At 42.8% G+C, this 25,270-nt stretch overlaps 1 protein-coding gene across 1 annotated transcript in view; it reads left to right on the top strand.

Annotated features, from left to right (window-relative positions):
- Positions 1–16,138, top strand: part of SYNM (synemin) — a 76,424-nt gene extending 60,286 nt beyond the window's left edge. Inside the window, exons 3-4 of the mRNA XM_040342346.1 lie at positions 4,878–4,951; positions 10,708–16,138. Of these exons, the coding sequence (XP_040198280.1) occupies positions 4,878–4,951; positions 10,708–15,515 (4,882 nt within the window). The 3' untranslated portion in view covers positions 15,516–16,138. The remainder of the gene's footprint in view (positions 1–4,877; positions 4,952–10,707) is intronic.
- The last annotated feature ends 9,132 nt before the right edge of the window (positions 16,139–25,270 follow it).

Raw genomic sequence — 25,270 nt, 5'->3', positions numbered from 1 at the left:
AGCTTCCATTAACCACTTAAGCCCCAGACCAATATGCTGCCTCAGGCTGGGTTCACACTACTACACTACTTTCATCCTACTTTGCTCTGTGTTCAATGTTTCCCTATGAGAGCGTCTTGTAGCGTCCTACACAAGTCGGTCCGACTTTGAAAATGCTCCCTGTACTACTTTTGGTCCTACATTGATCCTACTTCAGCCCATTGAATATCATTGAAGTCGGACCAAAGTAGTATCCTGTTCATGAAAGTAGGATGGATGTAGGACCAATGTAGGATAAATGTAGGACCAATGTAGCAGAGCAAAGTAGGATGAAAGTAGTGTAGTAGTGTGAACCCAGCCTCAAAGACCCAAGGGGTTTTTACAGTTCGGGACTGCGTCTCTTTAACAGACAATTGCGCGGTCGTGCGACGTGGCTCCCAAACAAAATTGGCGTCCTTTTTTCCCCACAAATAGAGCTTTCTTTTGGTGGTATTTGATCACCTCTGCGGTTTTTATTTTTTGCGCTATAAACAAAAATAGAGCGACAATTTTGAAAAAAATGCAATATTTTTTACTTTTTGCTATAATAAATATCCCCCAAAAACATATATAACATTTTTTTTTCCTCAGTTTAGGCCGATATGTATTCTTCTACCTATTTTTGGTTAAAAAAAATCGCAATAATCGTTTATCGGTTGGTTTGCGCAAAATTTACAGCGTTTACAAAATAGGGGATAGTTTTATTGCATTTTTATTTTTTTACTACTAATGGCGGCGATCAGCGATTTTTTTCGTGACTGCGACATTATGGCGGACACTTCAGACAATTTTGACACATTTTTGGGACCATTGTCATTTTCACAGCAAAAAATGCATTTAAATTGCATTCTTTATTGTGAAAATGACAGTTGCAGTTTGGGAGTTAAACACAGGGGGCGCTGTAACATTTAGTGTTCACTTAGTGTGTGTTTACTACTGTAGGGGGGTGTGGCTGTAGGACTGACATCATCAATCGAGTCTCCCCTATAAAAGGGATCACTCGATCGATGCAGCGCCATAGTGAAGTGTTTACATACGGCTCTCCCCGTTCTTCAGCTCCGGGGAGCGATCGCGACGGAGCGGCTATAAACAAATAGTCGCGCCGTCGTCCCTGATCGCTCCCCGAGGCTTACCGATTGCCGCATGTAGCGGGGGGGGGGGTCCCAATCGGACCCCCCACCCACGTCAAGCAGAGCACGTACAGGTACGTTGATGTGCCTGTCCGTGCCATTCTGCTGACGTATATCTACATGAGGAGGTCGGCAAGTGGTTAACTGAAATATTATAAAATAACCCTACTGGGTAGTGAGTCCCAATCACAGGTGCTGCAAGAAACCTCAACCTCATTGTGCAAATAAAGCAAATAAATAAAGTACAGAAAATTTCATAAAACAATTCATCAAATACAATCATTCTAAGAAAGCCCTACTGGGTAGTGAATACAAATCACCAGTGCTGCAAGAACACACAATTGTGCAAATATATAAACAAACAAACTAATTCCATATAACAATCAATAAAAACCATCCCAAAAACATGGCTATGAATGAACATTTTATTAATAATTATATAAAATTAGTTGGCTTATTTATTTATATATTTGTACAATTGTGTTTTTTTGCAGCACTGGTGATTTGGATTCACTGAGACATTGGGATCAGAGAGACAGTGAAGCTGAGGGAAAGGGGGAGGAGAGGGAGGCTGAGAGATGACGAGAGAGACTGCTAGCTCTATCTTTAATGCCAGTGTGTCTCCTTTGATCCTTCCAGCGGCTCCCTGGCAGCATGCCCATCCTCTGGGTCCCCAGTCAGCCTGGCCCCCGGGCCTCATTTCACTGCGAAGAGGAAGTTAGAGCAATCCCTGCTCTGGAGGCATGGGAGATGCTGCACCTGCTGCTTCTCACCTCTTGGGGGGGGCGGGGTCAGGGGGGAGAGGTCAAGGAGGAGGCGAAGTGGTTGAACTATTCTCCCGACTTCCGGGCTCTCAGGCCTATCTGTCCTCGGCTCAGCCCCTTGTTGATTACAGCCATGAGAGAGGTGCCCCTGCTGACAGGGGCCGCTGCGCGGGCCACATGACAGGTCCGGATTCGGCCCGCGGGCCTTGTGTTTGCCACCCCTGATCTAAACCATTCCATTGTAGCTCTGGCTGTATGTTTAGGGTCGTTGTCCTGCTGGAAGGGGAACCTCCACCCCAGTCTCAAGTCTTCTTCTAAGATTGCCCTGTATTTGGCTCCATCGATCTTCTCATAAACTCTGACCAGCTTCCCTGTCCCTGCTGAAGAAAAGCATCCCCACAACATGATTCTGCCACCACCATGTTTCACAGTGGGGATGGTGTGTTCAGGGTGATGTGCAGTGTTAGGCCAAAAAGTTCAATTTTGGTCTCATCTTACCAGAACACCTCCTCCAGAGTTACCATGGGCCTCTTAGCTGCTTCTCTGATGAACGCTCTCCTTGCCCGGCCTGTCAGTGACGGTCATGTCTTGGTAGGTTTGCAGTTGTGCCATACTCTTTCCATTTTTAGATGATGGATTGAACAGAGCTCCGTCAGATGTTCAGAGCTTGGGATATATTTTTTTATAACCTAACCCTGCTTTAAAGTTCTCCACAACTTTATCCCTGACTGTTGTGTTCTTTGGCCTTCATGATGTTGTTTGTTCACTGAGGTTCTCTAAGGCTGGATTCACACCTATGCATTTTTTTGTGCTTTTTGCATTTTGCAGATTTGCACTACAGAACGTGTTCCATAGGAAACCAGGTTAAATGTACTGTAGTACTAATCTGCAAAATGCAAAAAAGCACTAAAAATGCATAGGTGTGAATCCAGCCATAGGCCCCTTTCACACGGGGCGGATCAGTAATGATCCGCCTCCGTATGTCCGTAAGCTCAGCGGGGATCGCTCCGTATATCCCCGCTGAGCCGGCGGATGACAGGGCGGTCTCCGCACACTGTGCAGGGACCGCCCTGTCTTTTCTCCGCTCTTCCCTATGGGGGGGGATAGGATGAACACAGACCGTCTGTCCGTGTTCATCCGATCCGCTCTGCAGACGGAAGAAAAAATAGAATTTTCTGCAGAGGCGCATTGCGGGCGGTATTAACCCTGTATCGGCCGCTAGCGGGGGTTAATACCACACCGCTAGCGGCCGAATCCCGCGGCAAATCCCACGGTATAGCGCCGCTATTTTTAGCGGCGCTATCCCGCCACTGTGCCTCCCGCCCCAGTGTGAAAGGGGCCTTAGGGCTATCAGAATAAAGGGGGCTGAATACAAATGCATGCCACACTTTTCAGAAATGTATTTGTAAAAAAAAATTAAAAAACATTTATGATTTTCCTTCCACTTCACAATTATGTGCCACTTTGTGTTGTTCCATCACCTAAAATCCCAATAAAATACATTTACATTTTTGGTTGGAACATGACAAAATGTGGAAAATGTCAAGGGGTATGAATACTTTTTCAAGGCACTGAATAATATTTCTTCCTATCTATTTAGTAATGCTAGCAGTATAAGGATTACTTAGTGGTTGTAGAATCCTGACTGGACGTCATATGACGTCCTCAGGATTCTGAGCCGGGGGGGCGCGCATCGCGGCGATCGTTGTTGCGGGGTGTCAGTCTGACACCCCGCAACACCGATCAAGGTAAAGAGTCTCTCACGGAGACTCTTTACCACGTGATCAGTCGTGACCAACGACGGCTGATCACGATGTAAACAGGAAGAGGCGTTGATGGCTCTTCCTCACTCGCGTCTGACAGACGCGAGTAGAGGAGAGCCGATCGGCGGCTCTCCTGACAGGGGGGATTCGCGCTGATTGTTTATCAGCGCAGCCCCCCCCTCGGATCGCCACACTGGACCACCAGGGATGCCTACCCTGGACCACCAGGGTGGGCAAAAAAAAAAGGGGTAAAAAAAAAGTCTAAAAAAAAAAAAAGATGCCAATCAGTGCCCACATATGGGCACTGACTGGCAACATAAGTAAATCAGTGCCGCCCCACAGTGTCCATCAGTGCCGCCCCACAGTGTCCATCAGTGCCGCCCCACAGTGTCCATCAGTGCCGCCCCACAGTGTCCATCAGTGCCACCCCACAGTGCCCATCTCTGCCACCCATAAGTGCCGCCCATGAGTGCCCATATGTGCCGCCTATGAGTGCCCAGTGCCGCCCATGAGTGCCCATCAGTGCCGCCCATGAGTTCCCATCAGTGCCGCCCATGAGTGCCCATCAGTGCCGCCCATCAGTGCCGCCCATGAGTGCCCATCAGTGCCGCCTATGAGTACCCATCAGTGCCGCATACCAGCGCCGACAATCAGTGCCACCTCATCTGTGCCCGTCAGTACTACCTCATCGATGTCCATCAGTGCCATCTCATCTGTGCCCATCAGTGCCGCCATATCAATGCCGGTAATTGAAAGAGAAAACTTACTTATTTACAAAAAAAATTACAGAAAAAAATAAAAACGTACTTTTTTTTTAAATTTTCAGTCTTTTTTTAGTTGTTGCATAAAAAAAAAAATCGCAGAGGTGATCAAATACCACCAAAAGAAAGCTCTATTTGTGGGGAAAAAAGGACGTCAATTTTGTTTGGGTAAAGTGTAGCATGACCGCGCAATTGCCATTCAAAGTGCGACAGCGCTGAAAGCTGAAAATTGGCTTGGGCGGGAAGGTGCGTAAGTGCCCTGTATGGAAGTGGTTAAATATATAATGCAGAGTTTGCTAAATGCCTCTTGGGGGATCGGACTTCCAAACTGACCTTCAGTGTATGATTGATTTCATCATCTTTGTTACACATGCATTTGCTTACCATGACATCCCCTCTTTGCTATTTACACTGAAGTATTCTTTGGCTTTGTGTTTGCAGGGCATTGCTGGAAGCAGAGAGCAAAAAGGGATCAGTAATCATCACAGAGCACACTATCAGAGACAGGCCTGCAGGTGAGAATCATTCATGAATGCATCATTTTGATCATCTCTTAAAGTTGACTTTTTTATTCATATTACAGCCACTAAAATGTATATATCACATTTACTTACATAATTGGCTATATTTGTAACAAATAATTTGTTTTAATTTAACTTTCCATTATACAGTCCCCTGCAAGGTATGGACCAGGGAACACAGCCGTCGTATTTTACGTTGTTTACGTAGTACGTGAATATGGCTGGGCGTAGGTTACGTTCACGTCGTAGGCAGTGATCCATCGAATCTTAGGGAGTAGTTCCGACGTGATTCTGAGCATGCGCACTGGGAATGCGTCCACGGAACGGCGCATGGGCCGTTCGTTAATCGTATCTTTATGGCGCTCGGCCCATCATTTGCACGGGGTCACGCCTCATTAGCATGGCTCACGCCCACTTCCACCTACGCCGGCTTACGCCGAGGGAACCCAGCGCAGTTTGGGAGGCAAGTGCTTTGTGAATACTGTGCTTGCCTCTCTGCGCTGCGTCGGCGTAGCGTATATATTCGATACGCTACGCCTGCATAAATATGCGCCGATGAATGTGAATCCGGGCCTATAAATTTTGCGCAAACCAATCGTTAAACGCTTATTGAGATTTTTTTTACCAAAAATATGTAGAAGAATACGTATCGGCCTAAACTGAGAAAAAAAAAATGTATATATTTTTTGGGGGGATTTATTATAGCAAAAAGTAAAAAAATATTGATTATTTTTTTTCAAAATTGTCGCTCTATTTTTGTTTATAGCGCAAAAAACTAAAAACCGCAGAGGTGATCAAATACCACCAAAAGAAAGCTCTATTTGTGGGGAAAAAAGGACGCCAATTTTGTTTGGGAGCCACGTCGCGCAACCGCGCAATTGTCAGTTAAAGCGACGCAGTGACGAATCGCAAAAGCTGGCCAGGTCCTTTACCTGCATATTGGTCCAGGTCTTAAGTGGTTAAAGGGATTAGTTAATTAGCAAATGTTAATTAGGTTTCTGGTCACAGGTGTATTTTCAGAGTAATATGAGCGGGAGGTATACACCTCATTTTCTACTGTATTTAAGACTTGTAGTCTGGTTCAAATAAAGTCTGATTCCTGCTTGACCCTCAACACAGAGCCCTGTCTAGTACTTGGGGGAGAATTATTCGTATGGGTTTCTTGTTCGGCTGATTGGAGTGTTCGGTAGCTGCCTTTGTGTTCGGGAATGGAATGTCCTAAACGACTTTAACCCCTTTCATACTAGGGGTGTTGTTACACACACCCTCTCTCTAAATGAAACAAAATAGGATAAACTCCATCATCCTGCTATCTCCCTGTGGGGCTTGACCAAGATCTCCTATCTTTATAGGTGGGTGAACATGCCTGTTAACAATCCTACTGACAGAAACCATAATTCAGACCGAGACAGAAGTACAGTTAAATCACACTTGTTTAATAATAATAATAATAATAATAATAATAATAATAAAAAGATAAACAGAGTAAACATAGTCAAAACATAACCAGAGTTAAGGAACCGGATTGGATTGTCAGACAAGCCAACATCAGGGAGCCAAAGAATGTAGTAGAACAGCAAGAAGGATCAGGAGCCAGAAGGGATGTCAGCCAAGCAAGTCATTAACAGAAACACAGGAGGTCTCTGTGATGTTGACCAAGGCGAAGGCAGAGATCATCTGAGCTGGGCGGCCTAAGTAGGAAGGACTGATAAGCAGGATCATCAACAGGTGTGTCACTGTGGAGAGATAGGAGCTGGCAATTAGACAACAGCTGAGCTACTTCTTCCCCCTCAATCCCACCTATTGTCACTGATCCTCACTTATAACCCCCCCCCCCCTTCTGCCACCACTACTCTCCTTATTTGTAATATAGTGCCCCTTCCTAAAAATACCCCCCTCCTGGACTACCCACTTCTACATGCTCTATATTCCCAATTATGCCAAGTTTGCAAAAAGACACTATGGGGGGTAATCCACAAAAGAGATACGACGGCGTATCTACTGATACGCCGTCGTATCCCTGTTTCTATCTATGGAACTGATCCACAGAATCAGTTTCCAAGAGATAGACAGAAGATCCGACATGTGTAATTGAATTACACTGTCGGATCTTAAGGATGCAATTCTAGGCCGGCCGCTAGGTGGCGAGGCCATTGCGGCCAGCCTAGAATATGCAAATGAACACTTACGGCGATCCACGAACGTTCCGACGGGCCCGTCGCGCTAATTCTACGTCGTTTACGTCGAGTTACGCCGTGTTAAAAATAGGGCTGAGTCTATTTGACTAAGCCCTATTAAGTATGGCCGTCGTTCCCGCGTCGAAAATTCAAACTCTACGTCGTTTGCGTAAGACGTCCGTGAATGGTGCTGGACGCCATTTACGTTACCGTCTAAGCAAATGACGTCGGGTAATTTACCCGACGGAGCATGCGCAGTACGTCCGGCGCGGGAGCGCGCCTAATTTAAATGGGACTCGCCCATTTGAATTGGCCCGCCTTGCGCCGGACGGATTTAAGTTACACCGCCGCAAATTTCCAGGTAAGTGCTTTGTGGATCGGCACCTAACTTGGCAACTTTGCGGCAGTGTAACTTAAATGGAAAAATTTACGTTGCGCTGGCTGGCTGTGGATCTGGCCCTTTGAACCTTGTACAATGTGCGCCACATTTATTTTTAGAGAATTAGGATATCGTTTAGTGTCACTTTAAGCATACTTACAGAAAAATTTTGCATTTTTTGGTGTGCACCATTTCTTGTTAATTACCCCAGTGTTTTCAATCATCTGAAATCCAGACCTGTAGATAGCACTAGCCAGAACCAGGAATGGTGTTTTCTCCGTATTGCAGTTGTTTTTCTATTACTCTTCATTCATTGGCCAGCAGGACCTTTAACAAAGTTGCAAGTTAACATTTATGTATAGGAACAATTTTAAAAAAAGCTAATTAAAAATACATTAGTGTAAACGAGTCCTAAAAAATGTTTTTTTTCGTGCATTTTACATTTTTTGTTTTGTTATACATACATTTCTCACTAGTACATAGCACAGAAACAGAAATACAATTATGTCTAGACCTGTTACCAGGGCCGTCTTAATAGCATTATGGGCCCCTGGGCAAAGTAATGCACTGGGGCCCTACCAGCTTGCACCAATGTACACACTTACTTTCAAGAAATAAAGTATAAATAGTTGATAGAATTAAACATATATTCATTAGTACTTTCAATAAAATTGATTATACAAAAGGAAAACATTCCATAAATCAAAGACATAGTCAACACAAAGGGCACAGTACAGGGGGTCAGGAGGGCACAGTATAGGTTCTGGGACGCTTCCCATGACACGACCATACCAGGACAGTTTAGTAAAAAGCAGGACTGTTGGGACTGTATGATGTAATGCAAGATTATTGTGGGGGCCCCCCCATGTACCTGGGGCCCCTGGGCAGTGCCCAGGAGTGCTCTTGCATTAAGATAGCCCTGCCTGTTACATATTATAAGTTTGCTATTGTCTTTAAAAGGCTCAGAAACCTATAAAAATATACCTCGTGAGACTGGACTGCGATTCAGTTATCACAAAATGTTTGATCAATGTTGTACGAAAAGAAGCTGAGATTATCTTTCTACTTCTTTGTATTTAAAACCTTTAATAAAAATTATTGAAACATAAAAAAATATATATACCTGCTGGTATGTTATAAAGACTATCATACCGAAAAACTGAAATGCTCCAAATATGGAATACTTCTGGCCATCTCCCTTTAATAAAACAAATATTTTCTTAAAACAAGCGTGGTTCCTATCCTTTAAAATTACTTTGTATAATACAGTTTTCCTTATATGGTGAATTGTTACTTAAAACCAAAGTACATATTTTTGGTATTTTTTTAGATGTTTACCCAAATCTCAGATCACAATTTTAAAAACTTTGAAAACTTTAAACAGAGATTAGAACGTACAATAATAAACAGTAAGTGACATCCAAATGAAAAAAAAAAGTCCAGAAAAGTAGAAATATTTCCAAAAAGGTGAGAATATGGAATTCTTGTCAGTGTATCTGCAACATTGCCACCAATCCTGCCTGGAGCACCACATAGACCTCCTATCATGGAAGGTCAATAACACTTGTGGTTACACACCCAGTCAGGGCCTTTTGATGCTGTCTAAAGATGTTCTCAAAGCCATAGGCAATCATCCCCGAAAATACAAAAAGATCCACATAATGTAAAATCTCTGGAAATGTATTTAAAATAAAGTTGAGTTACTGCAAGTTTAAAGATGAAGTAAAGTAAAAAAATAAATGAAAAAAAAACCCTGTCAGTCATGGCAAGGCCTTCTTTGCGAACAGCGCGATCGCCGTTGCTGAAGTGCGCCGTAGACAGTGCGCCCGTGATTTTTGTAACTTTCTCCTAAATATCTCCTAATATCTCCTAATCAGGGGTAAAGTCCTGGGGAAAAAAGTGTGGGAACTCCCACCCAAGATCCACTCCCCCACCAAAAAAAACAATTATACGCTCATATGCATAATTATTAAACCGCATGTTTTTTTTTTTCTTCATTGCAGAGGTCTGCGGGATTTAGAAAGAAGCAATGTCTCCTGGGAACAATGACAAAAGCTCCCAGGAGACATTGCGGCGTCGAGGAATTGACGGAATACCCGCACACTACCCTACTCCATATACAGGAAGCGGGCAGTAACATAAAGGATTACTAAGGTTCGCCTGCCCATGACAGTGACTCGAGCTGGGCATCCCCGCTTAGTGAAGGATTGGCTAGGGCGGCTCGGCTGCTTTGGGCTGCTCTAGTCCTGCAAAGGGAACTGCGTTCCTGCTGTGAAAAAAGTGCAGGAACTCCGTTCCCACGCGTTCCCGCAGGACTTGAGCCCTGCTCCTAATGCCGTATATTTCTGTGCGTTACTGCAAGTTTAATGCCATATATTTCATTGTGTTACTGCACGTTTAACGCCAAATATTTCATTGCGTTACTGCAAGTTTTACGCCATATAGTTCTGTGCGTTACTGCAAGTTTACTGCCGTATAGTTCTGTGCGTTACTACAAGTTTAAAGTAGAAAGTAAAAAACAAACCTTTAACAACCCCTTTAATAAGCTCAGTTTTTCTTTTCTTTTTTCTTTTTATTAGAACGTACAATAAAACAGGTAAATGAAAAAGAAAATCCTTAGTGGTTGATTTACTAAAACTGAAGAGTGCAAAATCTGGTGCAGCTGTGCATGTTAGCCAATCAGCTTCTAACTTCAGTTTGTTCAATTAAGCTTTGACAACTCCAGTTTTAGTAAATCAACCCCTTAGGCCTTGTGCACACGACCGGACAGTCCGCTGAAAACGGTCCGCCGGACCGTTTTCATCGGACATGTCCGGTCGGAGATTTCTGTCTGATGGTTTCGACGTTTCGACGCTTGCGAGGGATGGCGGCCGCTCGGACATGTACGGTAGGTCTGTACAGACGACCGAACATGTCCGATGGACAGGATTCCAGCGGGCTGTTTCTAAACAAGTTTGGAAATATTTGCCCGCTGGAAAAAAGGCCCGGCGGGCAAATGTACGCTGGAATCCTGTCCGCTCGGGTGTACAGACGACCGAACATGTCTGCTGAAACTGGTCTGCGGACCAGTTTCAGCAGACATGTTCGGTCGTGTGTACGGGGCCTTAGTGTCTTTATTTCTACTGTTTAATAGCAAAGAATATCGAAAATAAAATAAACCTAGACATATACTAACAATACTTTGTTTTGTCTAGGGTATATGACATCAACGATGGAGGACACCACAAGGTTTTCTAACAGAGGACGAGAGAAATTTCATTATCCGATTACTAAAAGTCAAGGCGAGACACATTGGAAAGTTCACACACCTGATTCAGGCAGATTCCAGACTCGGAATGCACCACAAACACAGATTTCACCAAGATATACAAATCTAGGAAATACAAGCAGTTCCTTTGGCTCACGTATTTATGAAACTACATCTCAACAAAGATATGGCAGGCTGGACACAAGCTTGTCCCCAAGATATGACTCTTCACGTAAGTCAGAAGCCACACCAACCGTGCTGTATCAGACAGTACAACCAAAAACCATGTCGCCATATTCATCCACACAATCAACAATAATTAGTCAAACAAGCCAACAAGAGCAAATAACAGATCAGAAGCCAGTAGCTCGAGCAAGATCTCGTTCCAAAGATTCTAGAAAAGGTCTGGTTGACATTAAGGTAGAGAACAAGCAACAAGAAACTGATTCTCAAAAAGTATTTGCAACGGAAGATGTTAAAGACAGGAAATTAGAATTGCAATCTGTAAGAGAAACAAAGCATGTTGTATCGGGAAATGAAAAAATGGGTGAAAACGAGAATAAAAAGAATTATGATGAAACAGTAAGTGTAACAGAAACAGTGCAGAAAGAGACAATTCAACAGCCTAAAACACAAGAGCTGCCTGTGAAAAAGGAGAGAAAAAAAAGAGAACAAGCCAAAAAAAGAAAAGAAGAGCAGGAGAATGTTGCGATAGGTGACACGAATGTGGCATGGGGTTCAACGGTGGATGTAAATGAAACCACCCAGGTGAGGAAATCAACTGTCCTTGGTGATAAGGCAGCTGATCAGCCAATTGTATATGAAATACCAATACAATTTGAGGAAAGAAAACAAGAAGACGTTGAAGAACACAAAGCAAGAAACGTTAGTCAAACCTATGTGAATCAAGAAACTACTTTTCAAAGGAAAATTGGGGAATCTGGTAAAACTAACCTAGAACACAGAGAGGAAAAGATTTTGGTTGATGATTATCTTAAACAGTTAGGACAGTCTTCTGTATTTGAAAAGAACGAGACTAATACCTTCTTGGAAGAAAATAATCGGGGCAGCAGGTTTATGAAAACCTTCGTTCCTGGAGAAAAGCCAAAAGATAAGCAAGTAGTCATGGAAATACCAATACAACTTGAAGGTAACAGAAAAGAAACTAGTTCATACAAAGAAAATTTTGAGAATTCAGTGCAAAGCAGAGTTTCAGAAAATGTAAATAAAATTTTTATCGGTGAAAAAGAAAGCGTTGGAATCGATGAGAAGAACAAATTGCATAAAGGCTTTGAAAACGATGAGTTTAGCAGAGCAGAAGAATCTTCAAGTATTTCATCAGCGACCATTGAGAACAAAGTCTTAGTCACTGATATACTTAAACAATTAGGTCATCCTTCTGACTTGGATGATACCAATGTTACCTATTTAGAACGAAAACAAAAGTGCAGTGATGGATCCATGAAAACAGAAATATTGGTAGAATCTAAAGTAGAAGAAGAGCTGGATTTGTTTGATGAACCGGACCTAACCGATTTGTGGAACACAGGATCCAATTCATCATCTCAGAAGACAGAGACAGCTTATATCCCAGTTGAAGAAATTCAGAGCAGGAAATTCAAGAAAACAATATTGGAAGATATTACAGGAGCAGAAGCAGAAGAATGGATAGGAAACGTCGTTCACACCGGACTAAAGGGGTCTCCAGGAAAATCTGTTAACGTTGAGATAGTTCAGGAATCCATTGGCACGTTTGCATATGAAAAAGGAGAGTACTCTCCAACATTCCATGAAGAAGAAACTAAGGATAACTATAATGAAGAAGAATCAATAAATGCTGAAGAAATGCCTGCTTCTATAAGAACAGATCAAACACAAGAAGATATTACAGGAGCAGAAGCAGAAGAATGGATTGGAAACGTCATTCACACTGGACTAAAGGGGTCTCCAGGAAAATCTGTTAACGTGGAGATAGTTGAAGAATCCATTGGCACATTTGCATATGAAAAAGGGGAGTACTCTATACCATTCCATGTAGAAGAAGCAGAGGATAACTATTATAAAGAAGAATCAGTAAATACTGAAGAAATGCCTGCTTCTGCAAGATCAGATCAAACACAAGATAACATTCAACCCAGTGGAAGTCCAGCTCAAGTTGAGGAAATAATAGAGGGTGAGCATGTCGATGAAGAAATCGATTACTTTGTTTCCATTCCAGATGATAATCCATATGTACAAGAAGAGGAAGAGGAGACTATACGAGGACAAATTTACACAGAGGAAGAGTCCCATGGTACGTATTCTTGGCAGGATGAATTCTTACAGGGCTCCCAAGGTCGTAAAAGTTTGAGTGAGATGTTGAAACAAGCTGCAACCACTGAACAAAGCTCCACAAACTACAAAACCACAGACACACTAGACAAAGAAGAACAAAAGGAAAAATCTCATGTGAAAACTATTGTGATTGAGAAAGCAAACACCTATGAGTCCTCAGTGGATAGAGATAATGAACTGCAAACACAACAACAAAATGAAGACGCACCTGTTGAGGCTATCTGGATTGCGAAAGCATCCACCTATGGGTCATCAGTGGATAGTGGTGATATCTCCGACATGACAAAACAAGACAGACAATTGCATGTAAAAACTATTGGTATTGAGAAAGCAGACAGCTATGGGTCCTCAATGTACAGCAGCAAAAGATTTGACACCGAGGAACACAGAGGAGAGTCCCCTGTTGAAACTGTTGTAATCGAGAAAACAATTAAAGCTTCTCCTGAAATGCAGTTTTCATTAATTGACTTTCTATCTAAAGACCTCAAAGATTCCCATGAAAAATTAAAAGGGACGCTAGATTGTTTGCAAGGAAGCCTTCCTAAGGAGCTACTTGAAGAGCTGTCAGCACTTGCTGGGGAAGAGCAAACACAAACCAGCAGCTTGGCGGTGGATATTAAAAAGCTTGGCCAAGCAGATAAAAGTGGCCTTGTGACCATCGTGGCAGAAATCAACGTATCAAAAACCTTAGACGCAGATGATGAAAATGATCTAGATTTAAGTAAAATCATTGAAAGCGAAGAGAGGCCTATTCACAAATCTCAAACAATGTCCTCTGAAGATGTACTGCAAAAAGAAGAGAGCACTGCTGGAAACAAAATTAATAGAAGTGAAGGCTCGCACAATTTTGTTACACTGGGAATGAATAATAGAGAACAGCGTTACACATCTGAAGAAAACGTTGCGAAAAGCCCGACTACTGCAAGTGTCCATTTTAGTCCAACACAGGAAGTCTCCTTTGGGCAAAGCACCACTGATGCTAGCAGATTCATAAAACGTATAGAGCTGGATGACCTTGAGCAGATATTTCAAGTGGAGCCTGCAAGTTCTCAGAGTTCAGCTGCCTCCTCTTCCCCAACAGAAACAAACAGATCTGAGCATCATATTAAGTTTGCATCCAAGGAACCATTGTACAACAAACAAATCATCTTTGAGGGCCCTATCTCTGAAACCCTTAAACTGGATATTGTGAAAAACACAGAAGAAACATCCGAACAGAACAGATCTATAAAACATATAAAAATAAGTCCAACTGAAAATGTTCCCACAGAGCAGATCATATTTCAGGGACCTCTATTCAAAACTCTGGGCATAGGAGCCGCAGGAGAACTAGCAGCTCAAGAAAAATATGTGGAACATGTTAGTCGAGCAACTAAAGGTTCGTTCTTTGAGAGATTCCAAGTTGGTAGTCAGGAAACTACAAGTCATAGCACTGAGTTTACTGCAGGATCCAGTAAGGCAACATCACATTTTAAGGTGAGCCCAAGTGAATCCCTCAGTACACAAGTTATGTTTGAGGGCAGCATTCCCACAACTCATGACTTCAGCCGACTAGAAACTGATAATTCAGAAGTTGACATCAGACCAATCGAACATGGTTCTACTACCCAGAAAATTCATGTGTCAAAACAAGTTAAGTATCAAGGTTATGTTTCTGAACAACATACTTCGGAAGATCAGGGCAACATCGAAGAGCGAAATGACCAAACCAATGTCAATACTTCTATCCACCACATAAAATTGAGTCCAAGCAAAGAACATATTGTTTTTGGAGGCCCCATCTCTGCAAATTTCCACATTAGTGGAGAAGACAAAACATATGTAGAAGATACAAACAGACCCATTAGACACATTCGGCTTGGCTCCCCAGAGGCACATATGCCAGAGTTTGTAACCTTTGAAGGACCAACTACAGAATCCTATGAATCTTCTGATTTTTTTGTTTCTTCACCATCTGGAGATTCCACTGAGAGTGAAAGATCGATCAAGCATATCAAACTGGGTCCAAAAGAGAAGACATTCACCTTTCAGATGGACATAACCAAATTTGCCACAAAGCATTCAGAAGGAAAAGGAGCTGAAGATAGCGGAATGGTGATTACTTCCAGTAAGTCTGAAGGTCAGCCAGGATTTAGTCAGTCAAGCACTGAATTAATGGATGACCCAGAGGTGGCAGAAAGTGGATATGGTGAGGAAGAAATTGCTGGCGTCTCTCAGTTTGCTTACGAAATCCTGCCCCAGAGCCAGAACATCACTGAAACATCAGAGCTTGAAAAAACTGTTCAAATGCAAAGAATGATGCATCAGAGCCATATGGTCTCTGGCGAGAAAAGAGTGGCCATTGTTTATCTTGATGAAGAAGAAGAAGTAGAAGAAGAGGAAGAAGAAGACGATCAAGATTATCTTAGGCGCTCGTTCTAAAATCCTTTATAATATTCAACTAAACAAAAAAGTGTATATATAAAAAAAACTTTGACTAGCATGATAGCACAACCACACAAGGCGTGGCCCAATGGCATGAATTTTTAAGTATCTGTATAAATTTGAAATTGCCGTAATGCACTGAAATTTAATTTGCTAAAGAATACTGCACCTATATCACACCTGTTGCAACAATTTACTCTAAAGAGCTGAACGAACCCATCTTGTTCCTGCAACACCATTCATTATCTGTTACAGGAAATACTAATCTTATAATCACTTGTCAGTTAAAGTACATCTGCCAGTTATTCACAGTGGTGATAGTGGTTTTATGGACCAATCCAATTTCCTGGTATCATAAAACCGCTTCGCTAGTAACAAATTTTCCGTGTACCAAAATGCTGTAATTTCTGCTGAATCAGTTGGCTGAGGTCACAATTTGATCATAATTAAAGTTTCTACAAATTAACCTCTTTCACTGTGGGTGCTCAATGGATGTACTTAACAGATTTGCCCAGCTGTACTCAAGCAGTTATATTTTGATCACTGATAGATGCATTTGGAGAAAGCACTTGGCAGTCACCACATCTAAGAATTGGTAAGCTGCAATATATTACATTTTTGTTTTTGGATTCAATGCCGCTTAAAGTATTTTTTGAGCTACTGGCCCAGAGAAAGTATACATATCTGGAGTCTTGACCTCACTTACTGTATGCTTGTTCCCTGGTTAGTTACTCAAAAAGTAATTCAAAGCAATGACAGCCTATAGGGTATATTTCTCTTAGGGGTATAGACTGTCCAACATCCACAGAATAGTTACGGAGATGACACCATTGATGAGAGCAACGTCTTATCTTTGGTGACTCTTGTCTAGTAACTCTTCTTCTTTTTCATTGCTGGTAAATAATGGATTCCAAGCAGAAGCAAAATGCCGCCATTGGGTGCTTGATGAAGGAGGGGTGCAGGCTGTCCAACATCCCCAGAAGGCAACAGAATGTTTACAGAGATGACACCATTGACAAGAGTCATCAATAGCAAGACATTGCTCTACTCATTGGTGTCATCTCTGTAAACATTCTGTAGCCTTCTATTGATTTCGGACTCCCTGCACTCCTCCTTCATCGAGAACTCAATGACCGCAGGTTGCTTCTGCTTGGAATCCATTATTTCCTTCAATGGAAAAGAAGAAGAGTTACTAGAGAAGCGACACCAATGATAAGACATTGCTCTTGTCATTGGTCTTGTCAAAGGTGTCATCTCCATAAATATTCTGTGGATGTTGGACAGCCTACAACCCTCCTTCATCAAAAACTTAATGACTGCAAGTTGCTTCTGCTTGGAATCCATTATTTACCTGCAACGAGAAAGAAAAAGAGTTACTATAGATGGAGCGTACTCTACCAACGTGAAATTTGAATGACCTATGTAAGTTAATAAAAAAGTTATGCCCCAAATTTACATTTATTTTGGTACAGCCTTCATTTTAACATTTTCGTTTTGGGTTTGGAAACATTTTAAGCTACCCCTTTAGAATATGGGCATAGTGACGTGTTGGGGTGTGTGTGGAGGTGTCTTAATATATCTGATACGCACATACAGTGGGGATCGAAAGTTTGGGCACCCCAGGTAAAAATTTGTATTAATGTGCATAACGAAGCCAAGGAAAGATGGAAAAATCTCCAAAAGGCATCAAATTAGAGATTAGACATTCTTATAATATGTCAAAAAAAGTTAGATTTTATTTCCATCATTTACACTTTCAAAATGACAGAAAACAAACAAATGGCGTCTGCAAAAGTTTGGGCACCCTGCAGAATTTATAGCATGCACTGCCCCTTTTGCAAAGCTGAGACCTGCCAGTGTCATGAATTGTTCTCAATCATCGTCTGGGAAGACCAGGTGATGTCGATCTCAAAGGTTTTAAATGCCCAGACTCATCTGACCTTGCCCCGACAATCAGCACCATGGGTTCTTCTAAGCAGTTGTCTAGAAAACTGAAAGTGAAAATAGTTGACGCTCACAAAGCTGGAGAAGGCTATAAGAAGATAGCAAAGCGTTTTCAGATGTCAATATCCTCTGTTCGGAATGTAATTAAGAAATGGCAGTCATCAGAAACAGTGGAAGTTAAAGCAAGATCTGGAAGACCAAGAAAAATATCAGACAGAACAGATTGTGAGAAAAGCAATTCAAAACCCACGTTTGACTGCACGATCCCTCCAGAAAGATCTGGCAGACACTGGAGTTGTGGTACACTATTCCACTATAAAGAGATACTTGTACAAATATGGTCTTCATGGAAGAGTCATCAGAAGAAAACCTCTTCTACGTCCTCACCACAAAAATCAGCGTTTGAACTTTGCAAATGAACATAAAGACAAGCCTGATGCATTTTGGAAACAAGTTCTGTGGACCGATGAGGTTAAAATATAACTTTTTGGCCGGAATGAGCAAAGGTACATTTGGAGAAGAAAGGGCACAGAATTTAATGAAAAGAACCTCTGTCCAACTGTTAAGCATTGGGGTGGATCAATCATGCTTTGGGGTTGTATTGCAGCCAGTGGCACAGGGAACATTTCACGAGTAGAAGGAAAAATGGATTCAATAAAATTTCAGCAAATTTTGGATGGTAACTTGATGCCATCTGTGAAAAAGTTAACGAGAGGATGGCTTCTACAAATGTATAATGATCCTAAACACACCTAAAAATCCACGGGGGATTACATCAAGAGGCGTAAACTGAAGGTTTTGCCATGGCCTTCACAATCTCCTGACCTCAACAAAATCTATGGATATACCTTAAAAGAGCAGTGCGTGACAGACAGCCCAGAAATCTCAAAGAACTGGAAGACTTTTGTAAGGAAGAATGGGCAAAGATACCTCAAACAAGAATTGAAAGACTCTTGGCTGGCTACAAAAAAGCATTTACAAGCTGTGATACTTGCCAAAGGGGGCAGTACAAGATAGTAACTCTGCAGGGTGCCCAAACTTTTGCAGACCTAATTTTTTTGTTTTCTGTAATTTTGAAAGTGTAAATGATGAAAATAAAATCTAACTTTTTTTGATATATTATAAGAATGTCTAATCTGTAATTTGATGCCTTTTGGAGATTTTTCCATCTTTCCTTGGTTTCGTTATGCACTTTAATACAAATTTTTACCTGGGGTGCCCAAACTTTCGATCCCCACTGTAACTGCAAAAATATATATTTTTTAATAACACTTTTTCCATGTGTGTATTATGGTTGCTGTTCACTATATTATTGTTTATAGTAGGTTTATATGCGCACAGCTTCATCCTGTGTATCTGAAAGCCTGTACCTGATGCATTGTATACTTATTGTATACCTATTGCTTTTTTTTCTGTGCTGCATTAATGTGTTCACCTAGCTTTGAGGAGTAATAGAGTCATTCAACAGCAAAAGGTTTCAGTTTGTGTGAAAGAGTGGCTTAGCAGTAGAATGATCTTGCCAAGCTTAGCTAGTACAATCAGTCGGGAAGTAAAATAAACAGATCACACAGTCACTGTCAATGAAAAGTGACAGGCAATTCCCCAAAATGTTAGGAAAAGTGTTTTTGGAACATTGGGCCAAATCCTCAAAAGGGATACGCAGGCGGAACTGCTGTTCAGCCTGCGTATCCCTGTGCCTATCTTTGGAACTGATCCTCAGAAGCAGTTTTCCAAAGATAGGCAGAAGATCTGACATCTGTAAGACACTTACACTGTCAGATCTTAGGATGCAGTACCGCATCCGCCGCTGGGGGCATTTCGCATTGAAATGCCGCTTTGCGTATGCAAATGAGGACTTACGGAGATCCACAAAGCTTTTCAGCTTTGTTTTTTCTGCGTAAGTTTATGTTTGCATACGTAAAATTAGGGCTGCTTTTACAAGGTGTAAACTGTTTATACCTTGTAAAAACAGACCTTTTTTTCGATCGCCGCGATTTTTTTTTAATTTTTAATTTTTTTTTTCGGCGCGTAACTTTTTTTTTACCCGACGCAACTTTATTGTCCCATCGCAATCCACAAAGCCCGACGTAACGTAATTTCGCGCGCTGCCCGTCGGGAAAATGACGTCACGAGCATGCGCAGTACGGCCGGCGCGGGAGCGCGCCTCATTTAAATTGTAATCGCCCCCTGGAGAAGAGGACCGCCTTGCGCCGGGAGAATTTAAGTTACACGGCCTGAAATTTCTAGGTAAGTGCTTTGTGGATCAGGCACTTAGGTAGAAATTTTAAGGCAGTGTAACTTAAATGGGAAAAGATAAGTTAGGCAGGATCTTTGAGGATTTGGCCCATTGGGTTTTCAACTTAGAAAAAGCAGTTTTCAGCAGATGCCCACCTGTGATTCCAATGAGGCGCCTCTTCTCTCACAAAGTGCCGATGCGGCTTTTAAAAAACTAAATGGATCTGATGTAGCAAAGCGTGATTAGGAAGACTCATCATTATGTCCCCATTGTCATTACCTTCAAACTTCTAAAACTCAGTTGGTTTGCAGTGTGGGTGAGTATGGTACAGCGATAATAGTTGTTTTTTTTTTTTTTACAGTAGTCCTAGATGCACTGTAGAATTACAGTTTTTGCTAAAAACAGCTGATTGGAAAATAAAGTATTTTGTGTCATACAGAAGCCTCTGTTGTCAATTAATTTTACATTTTACAGTTTTTAGCAGCGATTCGAATTGCACTAGTACGGTGAACATGCTTAGACCCCTTCCTGCATCCCTTTAAACAGTTCAGAACCCCATGGAGTTCCTCCGTGGCGCTCCTGGCTCCTCCTCTTCTCGAGTGCCCCGTCGGAGAATCGATCTCCTTTGTGGACACCCGTTCGGGCACGCTCCCGTGTCCTGCTGCTGCGTCCGTAGACATATAAGTAGATTTAGGTCGGCGTATCAGCAGGCCCGGATTTCCCACAAGGCCACCGAGGCCAGGCCTCGGGGCGGCAGGGCGCCTAGGGGCGGCAGTGACATGGAGTCCCCCGATGGACAGTTAAGAGCGGTAAATCATTTTCTGTAATCCGCACGCTCGTTAACAAGTGATTGCGGCGATGTCGCCAAAATCACTTGTAAAATGTGTGCTGCCGTCCTTCCTCCCCTCCCCCCCACATACCTCTTTCTACTGGCTCTGTCTTTGGGACTCCATCCTCCCCCAGGCCGCCGAGTCTGTCTCCTGTGACTGTCCCTGCCGCTGATGTACACAGTGAGAGGGGTGAGCTGTGCTCTTCCCATCTCAGCTGTGATAGGAGTTCTAGCACAGAGCTATGACTCCTGTTTTGGAGGTGACAGGGTCAATAAAGAGAACCTGTCACCTCCACTTGCTATCACACAGGGAATTGTTTTCTCCTGTGTGATAGCAATAAAGTTAAGTGAAATTTTTTTTTTTATAAAAAAATAAAAATTTAAAAATAAGAAATAATTAAATTATTAAAAAAGTAATTACAAATTAAAGAATAAGAAAAATGATATTAAAAATAATAAGAAAATTATACAAAAAGAAAAAAGTAAACGACAAATTACAAAATAAAAAAAAGTGATAAAGTAAAAAAAGAAACAAAAAATATTTGAACTAACCGTGCCGCCCCTGCCATCCGGTTGTCATTCTTGGGGCGGCAGGGAGAGCAAATCCGGCCCTGCGTATCAGTAGATACGCTGACCTAACTCAGAATCTGCGCCGACCTATGTTTAAGTGTATTCTCAAACAGAGATACGCTTAAACATATCTAAGATACGACGGCCTGCGCCGTCCTATCTTAGGGTGCAATATTGAGGCTGGCCGCTAGGTGGCGCTTCCATTGTGGTCGGCGTAGAATATGTAAATGAGTTGATACGCCTATTCACGAGCGTACGCCCCGGCCGCCGCAGTACATTTACGCCGTTTACGTAACGCATTACAGGCCTAAAGTTATTCCATCAAATAGACGGAAAAGTAATGTTAAGTATGGCCGCCGTTCCCGCGTCAAAATTAGAAATTTTGACGTCGTTTGCGTAAGTCGTCCGTGAATAGGGATTTACGTCGTTTACGTCCACGTCGAAATCAATACGTAGCCGCAATGCACACTGGGAAATGTAGGCGCACGGCGCATGCGCAGTGGAAAAAAAACGTCAATCACGTCGGGTCAAGCCTCATTATCATAAAACACGCCCCCTTAGACAAATTTGAATTAGGCGCCCTTACGCCGCCCGCTTCAGGCTACGCCGCCGTAACTTAACAGGCAAGTACATTGTGAATCATGTACTTGCCTCGCTAACTTACGGCGGCGTAGCTTAAATGCCTTAAGCTACGCCGCCTTAAAGTTGCGGCCATCTATGTGAATCTAGCTAATAGACTGCAGTAGGGCTGCAACTAACGATTATTTTCATAATCGATTAGTTGGCCCATTATTGTTTTCGATTAATCGGATAATAGCCTAAAAAAAAAATAGCATTTTCTTTTTTTTTTGGGCCAATTTGTTGTTGGGCAGATTACAAAACACAAATTGCCGCAAAATTGCATTACATGCTTTTCTGCAGCTTCTCCATTGAAGTATATTGAACCAAAAAAACTGCTGAAAAAAAATCATGGATGTGAACGTGTCCCATAGGAAAACATGTAAATGAACTGTAGTGTGTTTCTGCAAAAAGCACCAAAAAACAGAGATGTGAACCCGGGCCTGAGATGTTTAGTAACATAATGGGGTTAAAAAAAAAACAAAAAGAGCAAATAAACGCTACTGTAAGGGGTTCATTTTTTTTACTGTGGGACAGTGAAAGTGATATTTACAGTAGTGATTTTCTTTTTTGTACTATAAAGGGCTAATTTTTGTTTTTTTAACCCCATTATGTTACTGGACGATTAATCGATTATGAAAATTGTAAATCGATTAATTTCATAATCAATTAGTTGTCGATTAATCGATTAGTTGTTTCGGCCCTTGACTGCAGGACTCGGCCCTGCCCCCCCCGGTGCCTACATCATTGGATTTGATTGACAGCAGCGGGAGACAATGGCTGCGCTGCTTTCAATCTATCCAATTAGGACATGAGACACCAGCCAGAGCTGTTGTGCTCTTTCCTGTGGTGGAAATTATGAGGCCCAGGTAAGTATAAGGAGTAGTGTTGCTCACGAATATTCGCATTGCGAATATTCGACTCGAATATAGCATATTCGAGAAATCGCGCTATATTTCGAAATTCGCGGTGAATATTCGCAATTCCGAATATTCGATTTTTTACAATTTTTTTTTTTAATCAGATCACATCCTAGATATCTCCATCGACGTCTAAAAGCATTGCTGGTATCATTAGAGACCCTGGGCCGAGTAGCTGAAGCGTTCATTGAATTTTCCAGAAAGATCGCAATGCGATTATTCGGCAAACGCAATATCGCGCGATTATTTTCCTCGCCCCGATCTTCCGCATCAGAGCGATTTTTACAGTTTCATTTTTAAAACAGATCACATCCTAGTGATCTCCATAGACGTCTGAAAGCATTGCTGGTATGATTAGAGCCATTGGGCCGAGTAGCTGAAGCGATCATTTTATATTGCCGAATATTCGCAATGCGAATATTCGGCAATAGGAATATTGCGCGATTATTTGCTCCGCCCTTTTGCATCAGAGCCAATCAGAGTTCTCCTTCCACACTCGTCACAGGTTAGCAACCAATAGGAACCTGCCTGCATGGACATTATATAAGCTCACTTCCAGCACCATTTCATTGCAGATTCAGAAGCTTGCTATAGAGTGTGGAGGCTGTTTCTGTGTTCCTGGTTTCCTGGTTTCCTGTGTCTTTGTTCTTGATTGATTTAGATCATCACCAGCATTGCTATTTAGTGATTCCAGTGGATCTTTTCCAGTATATCAACTGCTTTTTTCAAAGCAATAGACCCAAGAGCTTTTTTCAAAGCTACGTTTTGTGCTGTTTTGTGCTGTTTTTTTCATTTGTGTTACTGTTTGATCCTGCAATCCTCCCTGTTCAGTTATATTTGCAAGAGATTTCAGAACACATTTTGCTGAGCTTTATAAAAGAGCTTTTCTAAAAGCTAAGTTTTGTTCATCTTGTGTTACTGTTAGATCTTGCAGGTTCGCTGTTCAGTGATATTTGATAGGCATCTCAGTTCAAATTTTGTTTAGTTTTCCCTAAAGAGCTTTTATAAAAGCTAAGTTTTGTGTTCAGTTTAGTTAAATTTTGTGTAGTAAGTGTACACACTGTTAGTGTACATTTATTTCATCTAGCTTAGCTTAGTGTGTGTTTAGTGTCTGTGTTTTGTGTTTAAAAAAAAAAAAAAAAAAAAAAAAGTTAGTGTTTGTTTAGTGCTTTTTTTTTTTTCTTTAATTTTGTAGTCCTTGTCTGGTGTACTACTTTTCTTATAGTTTAGTAGCTGTCTGTGTACGTCTTTGTCTGCGTGCCTGTCTTGTAAAAAATACACAAAAACACATTTTGTTCACATTTTCCCCCCCCAATAAAGTTTAACCCCCCCACACACATATCAGCAATTATGAGCGGCATCCGTGGCCGTGGCAGTAGGGGTAGGGGAGTTACTCCCAGTGCTGGATCGCTGCCAGCACGGGGTACCTCTCGTGCCCCTACTAGTGGTAGAGGATCGGGTGCAAGGGGAGTACGCCTGATCCGGGAGTTCTTCCCATCGGGCAGCCGCCCGATATTGCCATCTCAGGCTCAAGTAGTGGTGGACTACATGGGGCACAGCAGTGCCACTGAGTCGTCGGTCCCGACTCACAGTAGTACCACCATTACACCGTTGCCTGTACTACCCCCCCCCAGCCCCCAAGAGTCCAGCATCTTACTGTTCGACAGCGACAGTGAGAGGGATCTCTTGGGGGAGGCCATGCATCAGGCAGACCTCCAGCTCTGTCCTGATGGTCAGGACCTTTTTGAAGGGATGGATGAGGAGGATGGGATACCTGCTGGCAGTATCCCAGAGACATCCCTTCAAACTGGTGCTGCTGTTTTGGTGCAGGAAACAGCAGCACCTAGTCAGACCCAGGCGTGGGTGAGGGGACAGCGGAGCCAGGCTAGAGGCTCCATGTCACGTGGTTCCCTCAGACCAACACATCTCAGCCCTTGGTCTGACATCTCTGGGGGCGAAGAGGGTGACCCATCATGGTTGCCATCTGACGCATCGGCTCACTACGTCAGTGACGACGGGGAAGGTAGGCACCCTGGTGAAACGGTGCGCCAGGTCACCACCAGGGAGACCATCGTCAGGGTCTCCACTGGTGATGGCAGCAGGAGGTGTCAGGAGGAGGAGCAGCAGCAGCAGCAGCAGGCAGCTCCACCTGTGCGCACCGAATCCCAGCAGGTGCAAGTAAGTGTCACCCCATCTGACAGGAGGGCGGTGCTGAAGTCACCTGTCTGGAATTTCTTTACCCTGGTGGCAGACAACCCTACCGTGGCCATCTGCCGGATTTGTAAAGTGAGGGTGAAGAGAGGGAAGTGTTTGGCTCGGGTGGGTACCACAGCCCTGAACCAGCACCTGAGGATAAACCACTGGGCGTTGTATGACGAGATGAAGCGTGGTGGTGGTAGCAGCGCCACCACCACAAGTGAGCAGGGTACAGCAGCCCCTGCCACATCTTCATCTGTTTCCAGCAGGTCATGCCCCCCCGCTCCCTCTAGTAGAGGTACTGGTACCGGCAGCCAGACCTCTACTTCCACAGCACCCTCCACGTCTGTGTCCCGCACTGCCGTCCGGCGCCAGGCGTCGATTTCAGACGCCTTTGACCGCACCACTCCCTTCCCCCCTGGAGACCGACGTGTGCGTT

The sequence above is a fragment of the Rana temporaria genome, chromosome 3 (assembly GCF_905171775.1).
Source record: "Rana temporaria chromosome 3, aRanTem1.1, whole genome shotgun sequence".
Taxonomy (NCBI): Eukaryota; Metazoa; Chordata; class Amphibia; order Anura; family Ranidae; genus Rana; species Rana temporaria.
The sequence above is the reverse complement of the archived record's forward strand: the minus strand, read 5'-3'. Positions and strand labels throughout refer to the sequence as shown.